This window comes from Scyliorhinus torazame, chromosome 8 (assembly GCF_047496885.1).
Source record: "Scyliorhinus torazame isolate Kashiwa2021f chromosome 8, sScyTor2.1, whole genome shotgun sequence".
NCBI lineage: Eukaryota > Metazoa > Chordata > Chondrichthyes > Carcharhiniformes > Scyliorhinidae > Scyliorhinus > Scyliorhinus torazame.
In genome coordinates, this window is record NC_092714.1 from 173,797,952 (window position 1) to 173,816,399 (window position 18,448).

Here is an 18,448-nt window from a genome sequence, read left to right on the forward strand (position 1 = left end):
AATGTGGACGCAAAAGTATTGGCGAAGGTACTGGCGGGTAGGCTGGAGTGCCGCCTCCTGAAGGTGATGGGTGAAGATCAGACAGAGTTCGTGAGAGGGAGGCAGCTCTTTTCAAACATTAGAAGGGTATTGAACGTCGTTATGGCACCGGCGGAGGGGAAGGAAACAGAGGTGGTTGTGGCATTGGACGCTGAGAAGGCGTTTGACCAGGTAGAATGGGGGTACTTGATGGCAGCTCTGGAGCGTTTTGGGATTGGACCAAGATTTGTGAACTGGGTAAAGCTACTATATAAGGAGCCGAGGGCGAGTGTCCGCACAAACAACATCAGCTCGAGATACTTTTCTCTCCACCGTGGGACCAGGCAGGGATGTCCTATGTCCCCCTGTTGTTTGCACTCGCGACTGAGCCGTTGGCCTTCGCATTAAGATGTTTGGGGGTATGGAAAGGAATAGTGCGGGGGGGGGGGATAGAGCATAGGGCATCCTTATATGCCGATGACTTGCTGTTATACGTGTCAGAACCGAGTGTGTCGATAGGGGGAATATTGGAGCTGCTTCGGGTGTTTGGGTCTTTCTCAGGGTACAAACTAAATCTAGACAACAGTGAGTATTTTGTGGTGTCTCGACCGGGGGTGGGGGCAGGGATGGGGGGGCTGCCATTCCGTAGAGCAGGGACTCACTTTAGGTACCTGGGGTGCAGGTTGCCCGGGGGTGGGGGAGGCTCCGCAGGTGCAACATTTCTAGTTTGGTGGGGAGAGTGAAAGCCGATCTGGCAAGGTGGGATGGTCTCCCTCTGTCACTGGCGGGTCGGGTGCAGGCGGTTAAAATGAACGTGTTGCCGTGATTTCTGTTTATTTTCCAATGCCTGCCGAGTTTCCTGCCAAAGGCTTTTTTCAGAGAGACTGAGGGAAGGATTACTTCATTCACACGGGGAGGGAAGGTGGCCAGAGTGAGAAAGGTGCTGCTACAGAGCGGAAGGCAGGCAGGGGGTTTTGGTCTTCCGAACCTGATGTATTATTACTGAGGGGGCGAATGTGGAGAAGGTGCGGAGCTGGGTCAGAGGGGTTGATTCCCTGTGGGTCAGAATGGAGGAGAGTTTGTGAAGGGGGTCGGGACTGAAAGCACTGGCAACAGCGCCGCTCCCGATGACCCCGGGAAAATACTCAGGGAGTCCGGTAATAACAGCTTCATTGAGAATTTGGAGGCAGTTTCGCCAACACTTCGGGTCGGGGGCAGGGCCAAGGGAAATGCCGATTCGGGCGAACCACAGATTTGAGCCAGGGAAGTGGGATGGAAATTTTCGGAAATGGGAGGAGAAGGGGATTAAGACACTAAGATTTGTTTCTTAGGGGTCGGTTTGCAGGATTGAAGGAGCTGGAAACGAAATATGGGCTGGAGCAGGGGGGAAATGTTTAGATACATGCAAGTTCGAGATTTTGCCAGAGAGGAGATACAGAGCTTCCCGGTGGAGCCGGCCTCCACATTGCTGGAGGAGGTGCTGACGACAGGGGGACTGGAGAAGGGGGTAGTGTCGGCGGTTTACGGAGCTATTTTGGAAGAGGAGAAGGCACCACTGGAAGGGATCAAAGCAAAGTGGGAGGAAGAGTTGGGAGAGGATATGGAGGAGGGTTTCTGGTGTGAGTTGCTCCGGAGAGTGAATGCCTCCACCTCGTGCGCGAGGTGGCTGTTTAAGGGGCTGTTTAGCACAGGGCTAAATCGCTGGCTTTGAAAGCAGACCAAGGCAGGCCAGCAGCACGGTTCAATTCCCGTAACAGCCTCCCCGAACAGGCGCCGGAATGTGGCGACTAGGGGCTTTTCACAGTAACTTCATTGAAGCCTACTTGTGACAATAAGTGATTTTCATTTCATTTTCATTTTTCATTTCATACAGCTGAAGGTGGTATACAGAGCACACCTCACGAGGGCGAGGATGAGCCGATTCTTTGAAGGAGTAGAAGATGTGTGTGAACGTTGCGGGGCGGGGGGGGGGGGGGGTGGCGCTAACCACGTTCATATGTTTTGGTCCTGTCCAAAGCTAGAGGATTACTGGAAGGAGGTTTTTAGGGTAATTTCCAAGATGGTGCACGTGAAACTGGACCCGGGCCCCCGGGAGGCCATATTTGGGGTGTGGGACCAGCCAGGGTTGGAAACGGGTGCGGAGGCAGATGTTGTAGCCTTTGCCTCGTTGATCGCTCGATCCTGATGGCTTGGAGAGCAACCTCTCCACCCTGTGCCCTGGCGTGGCGGGGGGACCTGTTGAAATTCTTGACTCTTGGGAAGGTTAAGTTTGAACTGAGGGGAAGGATGGAGGGGATCTACAATTCATGGGCATTATTCATTATGCACTTTCAAGAACTGGATAACATCGAACATTAGTTGGGGGGTTGGGTAAGAGGGTTGGGGGAGGGGGGCTGTGTGTTAATGGTGACTATGGGTGATCCCTAATTCCTTTTTGTCATTTATTTGTGTGAACATGCGGGCTAATGTTTGGGGTTTGGTGGGAGGATGGGATTGTTGTTATTGATATGGGGATTGACATATTTGTTACTGATTATTGTTCATTGTTGGTGGGTGTAAATTTGGGAGAAAATGTGAAAAAGGAGAATAAAAATATATATTTTTAAAGTTCCTGTACTCCTTTCTCCGCATTTTCACGGGACAGTCCTGATGCACGATCAATGACCACTAAAGCGAGGTTGTAGTACAACTGAAGCCTTTAATAAGCTAGATGTTTCCCCCAGCAGCTCAGGTACAGAATGAGGGCTGCTGGGATGGCACGGGCTCTTATACCCCGCCTATCAGGGCGGAGCTATTATGCACTCTAGCCAATGGCAAGCATATAGGTTCTACCAATGGTACTTCAGCCTCTCAGTTACCGTAATACCTATAATACCACAAATCCTAATTCAATGGCCCGCTTTAAGCCCACCAACAGCCTCCATTGCATGGCCATGTTATTTATTCCACAAACAAGCCTATTCCTCAACATTTCTGATGGGACGGCCTAGACGCGCAGCGCTCCGCCAGCTGCCTGAGACAGGTCAAAAAATCAGTGACTGACTCACCCAGAGTCAGCACAGTTGTGTTGAACCTGTAAAGTTGCATTGTAACTGGCTTTGGACATAATGGTCAGACACCGGAGCAAACAACTCATCGAATGACTTAGAATCTGAGCACTGCTCCTTCCTCAGGTGAATCCTCAGGTGAAGGAACAGTGCTCCGAAAGCTAGTGATTCAAAACAAACCTCATGGACTTTAACCTGTAACTTTAACTTCTTATTGTGCTCACCCCAGTCCAACGCCGGCATCTCCACATCTTAGAATCTGAAGCAGCTAGGTATGTAATGCTCTTTATAATCCCAAAGGTCGGGGTCCCGCAAGCTGTTTGGAGGATTACCTTTTGTCGGTCTACTCCCAAAATGCCATTAGCCTGTAAAAAGTATCTCATACATTCTACGTATTGGGCCTAATCTTCTGGGCCTGGGTCAAAGGCCTACAGTTTACCCAAAAGCAGCATTGCTGAACCTTAATTCCTCATGCTGCTGTATGGTGGCTGGGCATCTTGAAACTGAGACCGGAGTTTCCCTTTTCTTCGTCGCCAGTTTAATGACCAAGGAAGCCAGCGGTAAGAATGATAAAGATTTATTCTACTTTAAAATAAAGTCTGCCCACCACAGTGACTATGTGCGTACCACAACCAACATGCCTGGCTTGGGCTGGCTTTTAAGCTAGGTTTTACGAGCCTCCGCACACTCCAGGGAAAGCTTGTACTCAACGAGCCCCACGGGAAGACCGATAATGGTTTCCCCGTGGGCCTCGTGGGGGCTATGATATATACGTATGAACATACGAATGAGCCTGCTTCACCAATCAACAAGATCATGGTTGATCTGATTATAACTTCAATCCCATACTCCTTCCTACCCCCGATAACCTTTTGCCCTTTTGTTAATCAAGAATCTATCTAGCTCTGCCTTAAAAATAGTCACAGACTCTGTTCCACTGCCTTTTGAAGAAGAAAGTTCCAGAGACTCACGGCACTTTGACTGAAAACTTTTCTCCTCAACCCTGGCTTAAATGAGCAACCCCTTATTTTTAAACAGTGACCCCTATTAGATGGGGGAACTCATTGAACCTGCATTCAGCAGTATGTGGAATTCAAAAAGTTGTCTGAAGCCTTAATCTCCAAAATCTCAAATTTTGGACCAAATGTAAGGTTAAATAAGGGGGATTGCATCACTATTGATTGATGAAAGTGTGATGGTAGTTATTACAAATAGAGATATATGTTATTTCAGATATATGGTGATTACAGACTAGCCAGACATTCATAGAATGAAATGAAATATCACAACATGGACAACACCATGCAGAGCTGGGCATGGGGAGAGGAATTCTGCAATGTGTACAAACCCCAGAGCCCGATCTTGCTGCTTTAGAATGTGCAATGGTAAATAGAGAACGTCCTTGCTTTTGCAGATGAGAAATCAGGCAGATACTGACAATTACATGGATTGTTGTTCGGCTGATGTTATTCAGAGTGCAGCTAACATGCTTTCCATGTTTTGAGCATGGAAGAGTGCGGAATAATGCTTATGGCATTCTCCTTGTGAAAGGATCACTTTCAAAATTGGATAAAGCTATTTGCATCTAAACCTTTGAAAGTCCAGTTCAACAGTTCCTGATCCACCACTGACCATACTCAAGAACCCAAGGAATGAGAACCCTACTATATGAAGTCAGTATCCACATCTCATTCTTCACTGACAATCTAGTCACTAAAGTGGTTAAATCTAAGGAATGTAGGATACTGTTTTACTCAGAAAGTGGTTTGAATGTGGAGCTTTCTGCTACATGGTGTAGTTGAGGTGAAGAGCATAAATGCATTTAAAGGGGAGCTGGATAACTGCAATAGAACATGATAGGGTGAGCTGAATAGGGACGGAGGAAGATCATGTGGAGCATAGACCAATTGAGCCAAAAGACCTATTTCCAGTGAGCTCTATGATATTGGAGGTGACCAGGGCTCCTGCCTCAAAAGGTGCTTCATAAACTTCAGTGCAAAGGTTTGGACCCATAAACGAGGCCCTTGACTAGTTTTCTGCTGCATTGATGCAGCTACTGAATTAGCTAGTTTAAAGTTAACGTTTGAGCCCCTGTAGAAATGCCATGATCTCAACATTCTTCTATTTCAGACTTTGCCTCCTGAATGTTGTCGCCTTCCAAAGAAAACAATGTGCTATCTGCAATATGTCATTTGCTCTGTAAACTGCCGCTCACACTGTCATTGCAATTCAAATGCTAAAATAAATACACGATATCTGCAAAATGCAGTTTACTCTGCCAATGGACACATTTTGCCTCTTAAAATAAATAGGATTGCTTTGGAAAGAAACAACAGTTTTTGACAGCAACACAAAAATTGATTTAGCAAAAAATTGGATTTTTCCCTGGAATAGGACTTATTACTTCACTTTCTGCCTCAGTAAGTTAATGCCGTAACTACTTCAGCCAGGCAGACAAAGGAATCAAAAAGTGTATCACCCAGTCTATTCTGGTCTGAGCTGCATTAATCAGCAGCAAGCATGGCTTTACTGACCTGAATGTTCCCTGCATGGGGAATACCCATGAGGGTTCCCACTCCTGAAATCTAAACGGTGATCCCCCTCTTGGAAGTGCATTTCTGTGCACCTCAAGCGTTTGACAGGTTTGAGCTCGACCATTGTGCTATTCTCCCAATGACTGGGATTTAACACAGAGGAGGGGAGCCCATCTGCCACCAGGAAACATTGATGTGAGCCCGCCTCTGCCAGTCCTGGAAGCCATGACTCTATTTTATGTTGTTCATGCAATTAGTTGCCTGAACTTGTGATCTCCATGCCTCTGAGGCAGTATGTCCAACCTCGAAGAGTCACCGGCCAATCAGTGGGCTGGTAGCTCTTCAGTCCCAGCAGCCCCACTGGGACTTGTAGACGCTATTGGGACAGCTGCAGTCCTGCAATCAGCGATCATTGGGGAGGCCTGGAATGAAGGTAGGTGGGGTTGGGGCTCACCAGCACCAATCCAGCAGGCCCCAGTGATTTGTGGGGGGAGGTGAGGGCAGTGGGCAGCATATGACATTGTTGCAAATTCTTTGTGCATTCAGATAAAGAACATTTAGCTTTGATTTTTTACAGTTGCTTACAATTCTGGATTTGCTTTGAGCACATTTTTGTTATTGTTTCCTGCCCGGCCTGACAGTCAAGTTCCCCCTCACTATTCCGTGCAAGCGCTCTCTCATATACCCCTGATTTTTTAAACCTTATGTTCTTGGAAGCCTCCCCCTTCCTAGTTTTGGATCTTGTATGAGTCCTTGGTAGAATATAATGTTCATATCATCTGTCCTTACCCATTGGTTTCTGCTGACACTCAGACTGATCACTAACCTGCACTCCTACCTTTAACTTTGACTTCCTAATTTTCTGAGCAACATTACACCCTCTGCAAAAACGGTCCTGTCTGCAGAATCACAAATACCAATATTTCTTGACGTGTTCTCCAGTTTCACATGTGCAATGGTCCACCTTTTCCTTTCCCCAGTGCTTTCCTTTGTGACATTTGACACCAAGGGGGTGAATTTGCACAGGAATTAGTGCTGTTTGCCCACTATGGCTTTGGGGAAGAGCTACAGAAGTCCTTCGACAAGAAGGAAAAATCCCATGTAAATTCAAATGTTTCTTACGAATGAAGGTGAAAGGCTATGCGCATGTTTGGCGTTTATAAGAAAGAAATGTTATTGGCAGCTTCATTCACCCTGCCAAACCATCTTGTTTCTCCTTTTTAACTGGGAGCCATTTAACTTTAGAGACTGCTGCTTTCCACAATCTCATCCTATTCACCCTTCACTGCTTTCTAGTGAAGAGGTTGCCAAACATATCCAAAGCTGGGATATCACCATCCCTGCACCTCCTTCAACATAACACCCAACGCTTACCTATGCCATGGGAGTTGTCAAATTTTGTACCTATTTTCCAACTCTTTCACCAATTCCACTCACCCAACCACTCTTTTTTGAGCTCGAAATTTCTCCCTAGAGTCCGGGTCAATAGTTATCTCTCACACAACATCTAAGAGGGATTATCTAATTATTAGTTTATTGCTGTTTGTGGACTCTTACTGGTAATTAGTCAATGCATTTCCTACATTGCAACAACAACAACACTTCAAAAGTATTTAATTGATGATAAAGTGCTTTAGAACATCCTGAGGTAATGAAAGGCACTAAATGCATTAAATTCTTTTCACTACTTTGTTCTACTCTGAGGCCCACAGTTGCTCAGGGTTGAATCCACAACTGAACCGTGCCCCCGCTCCTAGCCAATCACCAGACAGTGAAACTGACCATGTTATCAACCACTCAACTCTGGAGGTGTAGCCTAGCTTTGTAAAGGCTGATTGGAGCATCAGCAACGACGAAGGCCCTGCCCGATCAAAGGGAATGTCACCACATAAGTCTCACACAGCACTTTTTAGTTGCATAAACAACACACAAGTTGCATCAGAGCTTGGCTGGAGTCTGGCACTAGAACCTTCGACAAGCACTGCAACTTGCCGACCTCAGCTGAATGAAAAAGAAAAAGCACACTTTAACAGTTATTGATCACTGATTGTTGGAAGAGATTATTGGCTAGATTATGTATTAACTGTATGCGTGCGGAGGTGTGGCTGGTGCACATTTTCGAAGCTATTGATTGCTGATTGCTAGGATAGATATTAGGAGTACAGGTTGCTCGCACTGGATTACGTATTAACTGCGATCCCAATGAGGTGTGTTCACTCTCAGTGACGAACATGACGAGCCCCCTTATCCCTGAGTGAGAGGAGGTCCTCTAATTCTGTATTTAAAGACGCAGACAGCACAGCAGAAACTCATCAGATTGCTGAAGGACTTCAAAATTCAAGCTGCTCAGCAGAAGATAAAGAAGTTAGAGATCGGACCGATCAACTTGAAACTGCTCTTCAGACAGATCCAGTGAGCTGAATAAGTGAGTCTCGATACAATATGAGAAAAGTTAATTAGCAGTGATTATGGAAATAGATGATATTGTGGAACAAAATGTGCAACAATTTTAACCTTGTATGTGTTTTTATCACAGATTACCTTTTCATATTACTGAGAATTGTACATCAGTTTCATTCTTATGACACCTTTTTTCTCTGTATCTTTTCCTCGCACTTTCTCTAGCTTCATTGTGCTGAGAAAGGTTTGCAACTTTAAGATAAATGGCGAGAACAATGTTCCTTTCAATACAGATTTCATCAGACTATAATTTTTTTAAATTATTCTTACCTTGAAGAATTATTCCAATAATCCACAATTTTAACAAAAGACATGAACAGCAGGCTAGAAATTACAGTGTATAATAATTAGTGTATAATAATTACATTGTATAATTAGTGTACAATACTTTCCTTTTCTTTCATCCTGTTCATATAAATACTCTGCCAGAATCAAGACACATGTGTATTCTGACCGCCGTTAGCAGTGACATAATGATTGTTTTACAGGTTCTTGCGGATCCATCTCTCGAAGGACTCATGGCACCACAGCTCCAGCCTCCGCCCCGGCTCCCTCTGAATGTGGTTCAGGGGGATCTGAACACGCTGAGCCCTGCAGTGAGAAACTTTGTTGAAGAGAATGCACAGCTGTGTCAGCCGAACAACATCCATATCTGTGATGGCAGTGAGGAAGAAAACCGGCAGATTTTGTCCCTGATGGAAGAGCAAGGCATGATCAAACGTTTGCGCAAGTATCAGAACTGGTGAGTAGCTTCCTCCTCCACATGTTTTGATGAAGTTTTATTGTGCTTGTCAATTGTAATTTTTTACTTTGGCATCAGCAACAAGCACTCCCAGGTCATATATACAAATGGTTACATGCAGAGCACTGCTCCCTCTACACTCTCCCACGAACGTGCACCAGCACAAGATTCAGAAGACTATTTGCTGCTTTACCAGTATGGCACTTCCATTCACCAAACCTGCTGTTTATAACTCCTGGGTGAGATTTCTGGTTCAGTAACAATGTGCAGACAATTTACTGCCCATATGTTCATAAAGGTAAAGTCACCATAGTCCCAGGTGACCATAGACTGCTTTCCCCTTTGAGGGGGAGAGTTGACTGGTGGTGATTTAACCTGAGGGTCACCATACCAAAGGTGAGGGACAAGGTGGAGAAGGCGGGGCCTCCATGAATAACCTCAGCCGGCAGGGGAATTGAACCCGCGCTATTGGCCTCGTTCTGCATGTCCACATGCTCATATTCTTGGCCTTAATGCACAAGTAGGTGACTGGACAGAGATCCAGGCACCGGCAACACAAGAGAGATTTCCTGTGACTGTTACAAGCCAGAAAGAAGGTCATTAAGTTAAAAGATAAGGGTCAAAGCCTGATTAAAGTTGTAAGTGATGAAAACTCATTGATGCCAAGCAAAATAAACTGCAGCAGATTGTTATAGAGACATGAGTCCAGGAGGTATTCGCCTTGCTGCACTCACCACATTTCAAACAGGGGAAGATAGAACACATAGCACAAGGTTCATTGCCCCGATCTTCCACGGCGTCACACTGCACACATCCAAACACATTACATTCAGTCTAAAAACTAGGTTTCCGACAGCAAGGTCACTGCCCTGCAAATGGCTTTCAGACCTTGGGCAGATTGGACACATGAAGTAATAAGTCTAAGTTCCAGCCTTCAACCCTGAATCACCACACATTGCAGGAATGTATTATTGAATTGTGATGACGATAAAGCTGGACTCACTGTGACTGAATTAAATTAATTCTTGCTACTTCCAGCTGGTTGGCTCGTACAGACCCCAGGGATGTTGCTCGTGTGGAGAGTAAAACTGTGATTGTGACCCCTGAACAGAGAGACACCATTCCTGTAGCAAAGAGTGGTGTCAGCCAGCTCGGGCGCTGGCTGTCGGAGAAGGAATTTGAAAAGGCATTCAATGCCCGATTCCCAGAGTGTATGAAAGGTACAGACATTAATCCAATCTGGAATATTTCTGAACTATTCTTTCTGCATACAGTCTTGTGAGTTATTACTCAATGAGGGCGTGGTGAATATGTCAGCTATTGACTCTTCAGTGTGGACTGTATCTGACTAAACCTACTCAAATATTCTGCTCACCTGCTTCTTACTCTGCACAATGTCTTAGTTGGTGAACTATCCAGGAGGATTCAGGATCTCTGCTGCTAACTGTGAAAGATTCTGACAAACTTCCCGTCTGCACCATTCATCTGCCCTAACTACACCGCTGTAGTTGGCAGGCTTGCCTGTTCCAGGGGACGGTGGTATAATAGTAATGCCATTGGTCTAGTAATCCAGAATCCCAGGATAATCCCACAGCAGCTGGTGGAATTTAAATTTGCTCAATAAATCTCAGTAATAGTAACCATGGCAACTACCGATTGTGGTAGAATCCCATCTGGTTCACTAATGCCCTTTAGGGAGTGAAATTTGCTGTCCTTGCCTGGTCTGGCCTCCCTGTGATCCAGATCCATAGCATCTTAACTGCCCTCTGAAGTGGTCTAGTAAACCATCCAGTTAATGGACAACTAGGGATTGGCAACAAATGTTGGGCCAGCCAGGAGTAGAAAAGGAATAAGAGATTAGAAGCTGGCATGAACAATGCAGAACGGTGGTGAATACTGGCATAAAGTTCATCTTAAATCAAAAGAGCTTCTTTCCTAACCCCCAACATCCCATGCACAAATTACAGGTGCAAGGGAGTTTGGTGTTTCGATAACAGAGAGAAATTCTGAGCTTCATTCATGTGGTTAATGTCCTCCTCCTAATCCATTGGTGACATAACTACCTTGGTGTTACTCACGATATTTGTTAATCAGCCTGGAGTACTGTAAATGTTTTAACAGACAGCTGGGATTATGTCAGTGCCTGAGTTTAATCTTGAGTTGATGTGGATTTAAAGACACAGCAAATTCTATCCCAGAATAGTCTCAGCAATGATTTTCTTCCTGTAAATCTTTAGGCCGTACAATGTACCTGATTCCATTCAGCATGGGGCCTGTGGGATCACCTCTGTCCAAGATCGGGATTCAGCTGACTGATTCACCTTACGTCGTGGCTAGCATGAAGATCATGACTCGCATGGGATCAGCTGTACTGGAGACCCTGGGGAATGACCAGTTCGTCAAATGCCTTCATTCAGTCGGGTGCCCTTTGCCGCTAAAGAGTGAGTTTGGATTCAGCACCTCTGGATTATTCTCTGCATGCGGGGGAGGGAAGGGGAGGGGGGTCTTCTCCTTTGATCCTGCAGCTTTTTATAGAGCTTTGGATGACAATCCCTCTCTTGTGTTTAGGGCCACTGGTCAATAACTGGGCCTGCAATCCCGAGCTGACTCTGGTCGCCCACATACCTCAGCGCAGGGAGATTGCTTCATTTGGAAGCGGATATGGAGGTAACTCACTGCTGGGGAAGAAGTGCTTCGCTCTCCGCATCGCATCCAGGATTGCTAAAGAAGAGGGCTGGCTGGCTGAGCACATGCTGGTAAGATTACAGGAGTTATTCTTTGCTGGATCTTTAACAGCTGTAGTTTATCAGTAAGAAGCCTTTTTCCCGTGAAAGAAGCAAACTTCTAAAATAACATAAATATCTTATTTGAGCTCTGCATTAAGACGTCAGCCTTGGGTGAATTGGTAACCCTCTCACCTCTGACTCAGGCATCATGGATCCAAGTCCCCCCCCAGAGACTTGAGAACATAATCCAAGTTGAAAATCCAGTGCTGCATAGTCAGGGCTGCCATCTTTCAGATCAGGCGTTAACTGAAGCCCCCTCTGGTCTCTCATGCGGCTAGAAAAGATATCACACCATAATTTTTTTATTTTAAATTTTTTTTATAAATTTAGATTACCCAATTATTTTTTCCAGTCAAGGGGCAATTTAGCGTGGCCAATCCACCTACTCTGTACATTTTTTAGATTGTGGGGGCGAAACCCACGCAGACACGGGGAGAATTTGCAAACTCCACACGGACAGTGACCCAGAGCCGGGATCAAACCTGGGACCTCAGCGCCATGAGGCAGCTGTGCTGACCACTAGGCCACCGTGCTGCCCTTCCACACCATAATTTTGAAGAATAAAGGGTGATTTATTTCCCCTGGTTGCCCGATCAATATTTAGCCTTTAACCAACATCACTAAAACTGGTTGATTTGGTTATTATCACATTACTGCTTGTGGGACCTTGCTATGCACTTATTGTCTGCCATGTTTCTGACATTGCACCAATGACTCAATAAAAGTAGGTCATTTTCTCGAATGAACATTGGGTCATCCTGAGATATTGAAAGGTGCTATACAAATTCAAATTCTCCCACAAAATCACTAAACAATGAGTAAGTTTCTCAGTCTGACACTGTTGAAGGTTAGGTTAAATGAGGAGTTTTGGGTGTATTGTCCTGGAGGAATTTAAAAGCATTAAATCATTTGGGATCAGCTGTGCGGCATGTAAGATATGACGGTGAGGAAATGCTCAATAATCATATGTTGTTCACCCTGTGTCAGTGTGAACTCACACACTGAGTGTCGCATGCTGCAGTAATGAGAAATGTAGAATAGACTGTGGCCCAGGGTCAGCGAACAGACATCATTTGCTCATCAGCTTCTCCTCTCTCTCCCTAGATCCTGGGAGTGACCAATCCCAAAGGGCAGAAGAAGTACATTGCTGCTGCCTTCCCCAGTGCTTGTGGGAAAACAAACATGGCCATGATGAATCCGACATTACCCGGCTGGAAGGTGGAGTGTGTGGGAGATGACATCGCCTGGATGAAATTTGATGAACAAGGTTTGTTGGTCTCGGCATCTCACTATAGTTTAAGGTAGATGTGAAATGATTAGACGGGGAAGGTATCCACTTTGTGCGGAACATGCATTGCCTGCTGAATGTCCAATGAGTTTATTAATATGTCTCTTACTGGACCTTCCCACAGGTAACCTGAGGGCAATCAACCCAGAAAATGGCTTCTTTGGTGTAGCTCCTGGGACGTCTGTAAATACAAACCCAAACGCAATGAAAACCATCAGCAAGAACACCATTTTCACCAATGTAGCAGAGACCAGCGATGGGGGTGTTTACTGGGAAGGAATCGATGAAAATCTGCCCCCCGGTGTCACATTAACTTCCTGGAAAAACAAAGAGTGGAGACCAGAGGATGGAGAACCATGTTCACACCCCAACTCCAGGTTCTGTACTCCTGCCGGACAATGTCCGATCATTGACCCAGACTGGGAGTCTCCTGAAGGAGTTCCCATTGAAGGAATTGTCTTCGGAGGACGGAGGCCAAAAGGTACAATAGTCTGACCTGTAGAACAACACAGCTAAACATTAGAGTCAGTTGTTGTCATTGCACTGTTATTAGACTGGATTGCTGCTCACAGAGCTCAGGAACTCTGGCCTTTAGTGAAAGGCTGAAAATGGGATGGTGTACAACAGCGGTAAAACATACGTGTGAAGTGAGCAGGAGATCACAAACAGTTAAATAGGAATTACATAGTACTTACAGCAGGCCATTCGGCCCAACATGTCTATGTCAGTGTTTATTCTGCCCATGAGTCTACTTTCATGTCACCTCCAGTTCACCTGTTTGCTCAACAAAAGAGCCTCAACCCACTCAATCTTCCCTGATAGGTACAACTTCTAAGTTCTGCCATCATGCTTGTAAATCTTTCTTATCCTTCTCTAGGGCCTTTTTATCCTTTTCATAAAATGGAGACTGGAACTGTGCACAATATTCTAGTTGTGACATAAATTGACATAACTTATCCACTTTGCAGCTCTATCCCTTTAGTTGTTAACTTGTTGTTAAGCCTTGTTGCTTATTTTGTTCTTAATAAACTGCACAACTGCAGTTTGAAATGTTGTAAATGTGTATCTCCAGATCCCTTTGTGCCTCCTGGTTTGACACTTATTTTCCAAAGAGTGTAAAGCCTTCTTTGGTCTGCCTATCAAAATATACTATTTCACACTTATGTACATAGAACATAGAACAGTACAGCACAGAACAGGCCCTTCGGCCCTCGATCTTGTGCTCCTTATTTCAAAGACATTCTTTGGTATTTGTTCCAGGAGTCCCTCTGGTGTATGAAGCTTTCAACTGGCAGCATGGGGTTTTCATCGGAGCAGCCATGAGATCAGAGGCTACAGCTGCAGCAGAACACAAAGGTATGAGAGTAATAGGGGGAAAGAGAACACTGGGATAGAGAATACAGGGACACTGGGATAGAGAATACAGGGACACTGGGATAGAGAACACAGGGACACTGGGATAGAGAATACAGGGACACTGGGATAGAGAATACAGGGACACTGGGATAGAGAACACAGGAACATTGGGGGTAGAGAACACAGGGACACTGGGATAGAGAATACAGGGACACTGGGATAGAGAGCACAGGGGCACTGGGATAGAGAACATGGGGACACTGGGATAGAGAATACAGGGACACTGGGATAGAGAACACAGGAACATTGGGGGTAGAGAACACAGGGACACTGGGATAGAGAATACAGGGACACTTGGATGGAGAGCACAGGGACACTGGGATAGAGAGCACAGGGGCACTGGGATAGAGAACATGGGGACACTGGGATTGAGAACACAGGAACACTGGGCCTCAGAATGCAGTAATCCTGGGCCACAGAGTACACTAGTAACACTGGGCCACAGAGTATACCAGTAACACTGGGCCACAGAGTATACCAGTAACACTGGGCCACAGAGTACACCAGTAACACTGGGCCACAGAGTACACCAGTAACACTGGGACACAGAGTACCCAGTAATACTGGGCCACAGAGTACACCAGTAACACTGGGACACAGAGTACCCAGTAATACTGGTATAGAGAATATGGTAGTAACACTGGGACACTGGGGCCACCAGTAATATTGGGTTAGAGAGTATGGTTGTAACACTGGGACATAGAGGACACCAGTAATATTGGTATAGAGAGTATGGTAGCAACATTGGGGCACAGTGTAGGCTAGTTACAATTTCCTGTGATTCCTAATGTAAAGTGAATACAAGTAGATATGAGTGAGGAGTCTGCTAACATTCATTATCTAAGTTCACATCGGAAACAGAAAAGCTGTCACTTCAGATTTTGAGTGAAATAGGATGTTAGGGTGTGGTGTTGTTTATCCCCATACAAACATATTCTTAACTTGGGTAGTCCCTGTGTCACTCTCAACACGAGTTCTTCATTGCTCCTTTTGTCATTGTTTCTTAGGGAAGGTCATTATGCACGACCCTTTCGCCATGCGGCCTTTCTTTGGATACAACTTTGGCAGATACCTATCACACTGGCTCAGCATGGAGCACAGGGCCGGCTCAAAACTTCCCAAGATCTTCCACGTCAACTGGTTCCGCAAAGATAATCAGAACAACTACTTGTGGCCGGGCTTTGGGGAGAACTGTCGAGTCCTGGAGTGGATGTTCCGGAGAATCGAGGGGGAGGACTGCGCCAAGCTGTCTCCTTTGGGCTTCATTCCTGCAGACAACGCCCTTAACCTCAACGGCCTCGGCGTCGTGAACATGGACGAACTCTTCAGTGTTGAGAAAAAATTCTGGGAAGAGGAAATAGAAGCCATCAGAAAATATTTTGAAGATCAGGTCAACATCGACCTTCCCAGTGACGTGGCCAATCAGCTGCTGCAGTTAGGACAAAGAATAAGTCGGGTGTAACAAAGGACAAATCGGCAATAAGGAATAGGCAATGGTTATTTCATATCAATTGTCATCCATTGACAATCTTCAGCTCATTGTGTGTTGATGCTATGAGTTAGAGTGAACATTACATGCACTTAGGAATGCTTAGAGATTCTGTAGTAACATTTTTACTTCATAACAATGGCCTCAGGTAGAAAAGAAAATGCCTCCTTTAGCAGGAGTTTTTATTTAGGAACATCGAATTCTATAGGATGACGTGGGAATTAGATGGTCTAAATTGCATTTTAGAAAAGTATATGACAATGCTGCCTGCTTGCTTGGCTGTGCAAAGGAAATACACTTCTTTGTTAGTGAGAAGTCAATCTGATGGGGGGCCTTTGGAGGTGAAGAGCATTAGATTTAGCACTAGCTCCACTCCTTTTGCGGCTAAAGTTGCAAGAGAAGGTTAACACCGGCACAACACATCCTGTGACTGACCAGCTTCTCCTGAGAAGTTGTACTTTCATATTTGGCACAGCATGATTTTGAAAGCTTTGTGATTGACAGCACACCTGGGGCAACTTGAATCAAAACTGGAATCCTGGTTTAAATTTGAAAGGCATAGTTGATGCAGTGGAGAAGATTGCTTTGTTGAAACATTTCCACTAGTGCTCAGATTAACTGCAAAATATTATCACATAATGCACATTTCTATTCCTGTTTTAAGATTTAGCGGGGCTGTAACGGAGAATCCATCAAATTTCAGGAACAACCCGTACTGAACATAAATTAATCCCACCAGTTTCCAGGAAGGATATGTAGTGCAGTGAACACATGCAGTAACATCGGTTTCAGTCGAGAACTGATAGCATTAGTTTTTTAAGAATGAGATGCGAGAAAGGTATTAATTTGTGGACAAGATGCAGCCAGCTCATTGATGTAATCACATGACTGATCAATACAGTCCAACGTTGGACAAGACATGTATGGGGTTTGAAACTGGAAAAAGAACCTTCAAATCACTGACTGAAGCTAGAATTATCTTAATCTGTTCAAATTCTAAATTATGATTCTGTAACAAACTTTGAGGATATGTATATATGTTGTTCAAAATATTTCCACTGGAAAGTTTTATTGTTTATACACTTATTTAAAAATAAATTGTTATTCCATTGTTTTCAACATTTTCAATTTTATTTAAATGCATCACCATTTGGGACTTTAATACCTAATCCTATTTAAGCTTCACCCACATCAGCCTGAGAGTTAGTCCCGGGAGTTTCTGTCTTGAAGAGTTTTGAAAACCTGGCCATGGATGCACAGGTTAGGTGGGGTTACAGGAATAGGAAAGGGGGGGGGGGGTGCGGAGGAGAGTGTGGGACTAGGTACGGTGCTCTTTCAGAGGGCCAGTGCATGCTCAATGGGCCAAATGGCCTCCTTCAGCACTGTAGAGATTCTTTTTTTAAGGCATTTATGGTTTTATAACAACAAAAGATACAAATACAAATGTAAACATAATTCAGTGCGTAACACCCCCCTCCATCTCTACTCACTGTTTCCGCCTAAACTAAACTAAACTAACTTAACTCCCCCTGCCCCCCTTAAACCCTAACCTCCCTTTACTAAATCTGTTAACAGTTTAGTTTTCCCCGAAGAAGTCGATAAACAGCTGCCACCTCCAAGTGAACACTAACATTGACCCTCTCAGGGCGAACCTAATTTTCTCACGCCTGAGAAACCCAGCCATGTCACTAACCCATACCCCTGATTTTGGGGGCTCCGGGTCCCTCCTCGCCAGCGACAACAGGAGCATGGCCCACCTCCGAAAGTCCTCCTTCATTTGCTCAACTAACCGGGCCAAATTTAATTTATGTTAGCTGCTCCCATCCCCGTGCCACCTGGATTCGCAAGTAATGGAAACTCCCTCCCACCACTTTGAACGGCAACTCCCCCAGCCTCCTCTCCTGCCCCCTTCTTAAAGCCCTCACCAACAGCGGGCCTAGCATCACAGCAAACTTCTTGTAAAATTCCACTGGGTAGCCATCCGGTCCAGGAGCCTTACCGGACTGCATGGCTTCCAATCACTCTACTACTTCTACATTCCCAATCAGGGCTCCCAACCGTTCCACCAACCCTTCCTCCACCTTCGGAATCTCCAAAAACTGCCTCCTCCCCTCCATCCCAGCTGGGGCCTTTGACTCATACAGGCCAACTGTAAAACTCCATGAACACCCCGTTCACCCCTGCTGGGTCCAAGACCGTGTTCCCCCCTCTATCCTTCACTCTCCCTATCTCCCTGGCCGCCTCCCTTTCCCTGAGCTGGTGTGCTAGCATCCTACTGGCCTTCTCATCATACTCATATATGCCCCTCTCGCCTTCCTCAGCCCAAACTCCATCTGCAGCTTCTGCTGCTCCATCAACATCCCCACCTCCGGGGCTTCAGAGTACCTTCTGTCCATCTGTAGTATCTCCCTAACCAGTCAATCCATCTCTGCCCGCTACACCATCTTCCTATGAGCCCATATCAAAATCAGCTCCCCCCTAACTACTGCCTTCAGTGCCTCCCACATCGTTGCTGCCGAAACCTCCCCTGTGTCATTTATCTCCAAATAATTCTGGATGGATTCCCTCACCCGCCCGCACACCTCCTCATCTGCTAACAGTCCTACATCCAATCTCCATTGCGGGCGCTGACCACCCTCCTTGCTCACCCATAGATCCACCCAGTGTG

General features: G+C 45.5%; 1 protein-coding gene across 1 annotated transcript; it reads left to right on the forward strand.

Annotated features, from left to right (window-relative positions):
• Window positions 1-7,876: 7,876 nt before the first annotated feature.
• Window positions 7,877-16,894, forward strand: LOC140428256 (phosphoenolpyruvate carboxykinase, cytosolic [GTP]-like). The gene is made up of 9 exons (XM_072514528.1): window positions 7,877-8,024; window positions 8,548-8,801; window positions 9,840-10,021; window positions 11,039-11,242; window positions 11,370-11,557; window positions 12,692-12,854; window positions 13,000-13,356; window positions 14,136-14,231; window positions 15,299-16,894. The coding sequence occupies exons 2-9, from the start codon at window positions 8,578-8,580 to the stop codon at window positions 15,751-15,753; spliced, it is 1,869 nt and encodes a 622-aa protein (XP_072370629.1). The 5' UTR covers window positions 7,877-8,024; window positions 8,548-8,577; the 3' UTR covers window positions 15,754-16,894.
• Window positions 16,895-18,448: the final 1,554 nt, after the last annotated feature.

Excerpts from the sequence above, each read along its gene's own strand:
- LOC140428256 (XM_072514528.1), top strand. The coding sequence starts at position 8,578 with ATGGCACCACAGCTCCAGCCTCCGCCCCGGCTCCCTCTGAATGTGGTT. Across the intron at positions 13,357-14,135 it reads CGGAGGACGGAGGCCAAAAG|GAGTCCCTCTGGTGTATGAA; the intron begins GTACAATAGTCT and ends TATTTGTTCCAG. Across the intron at positions 14,232-15,298 it reads AGCTGCAGCAGAACACAAAG|GGAAGGTCATTATGCACGAC; the intron begins GTATGAGAGTAA and ends ATTGTTTCTTAG.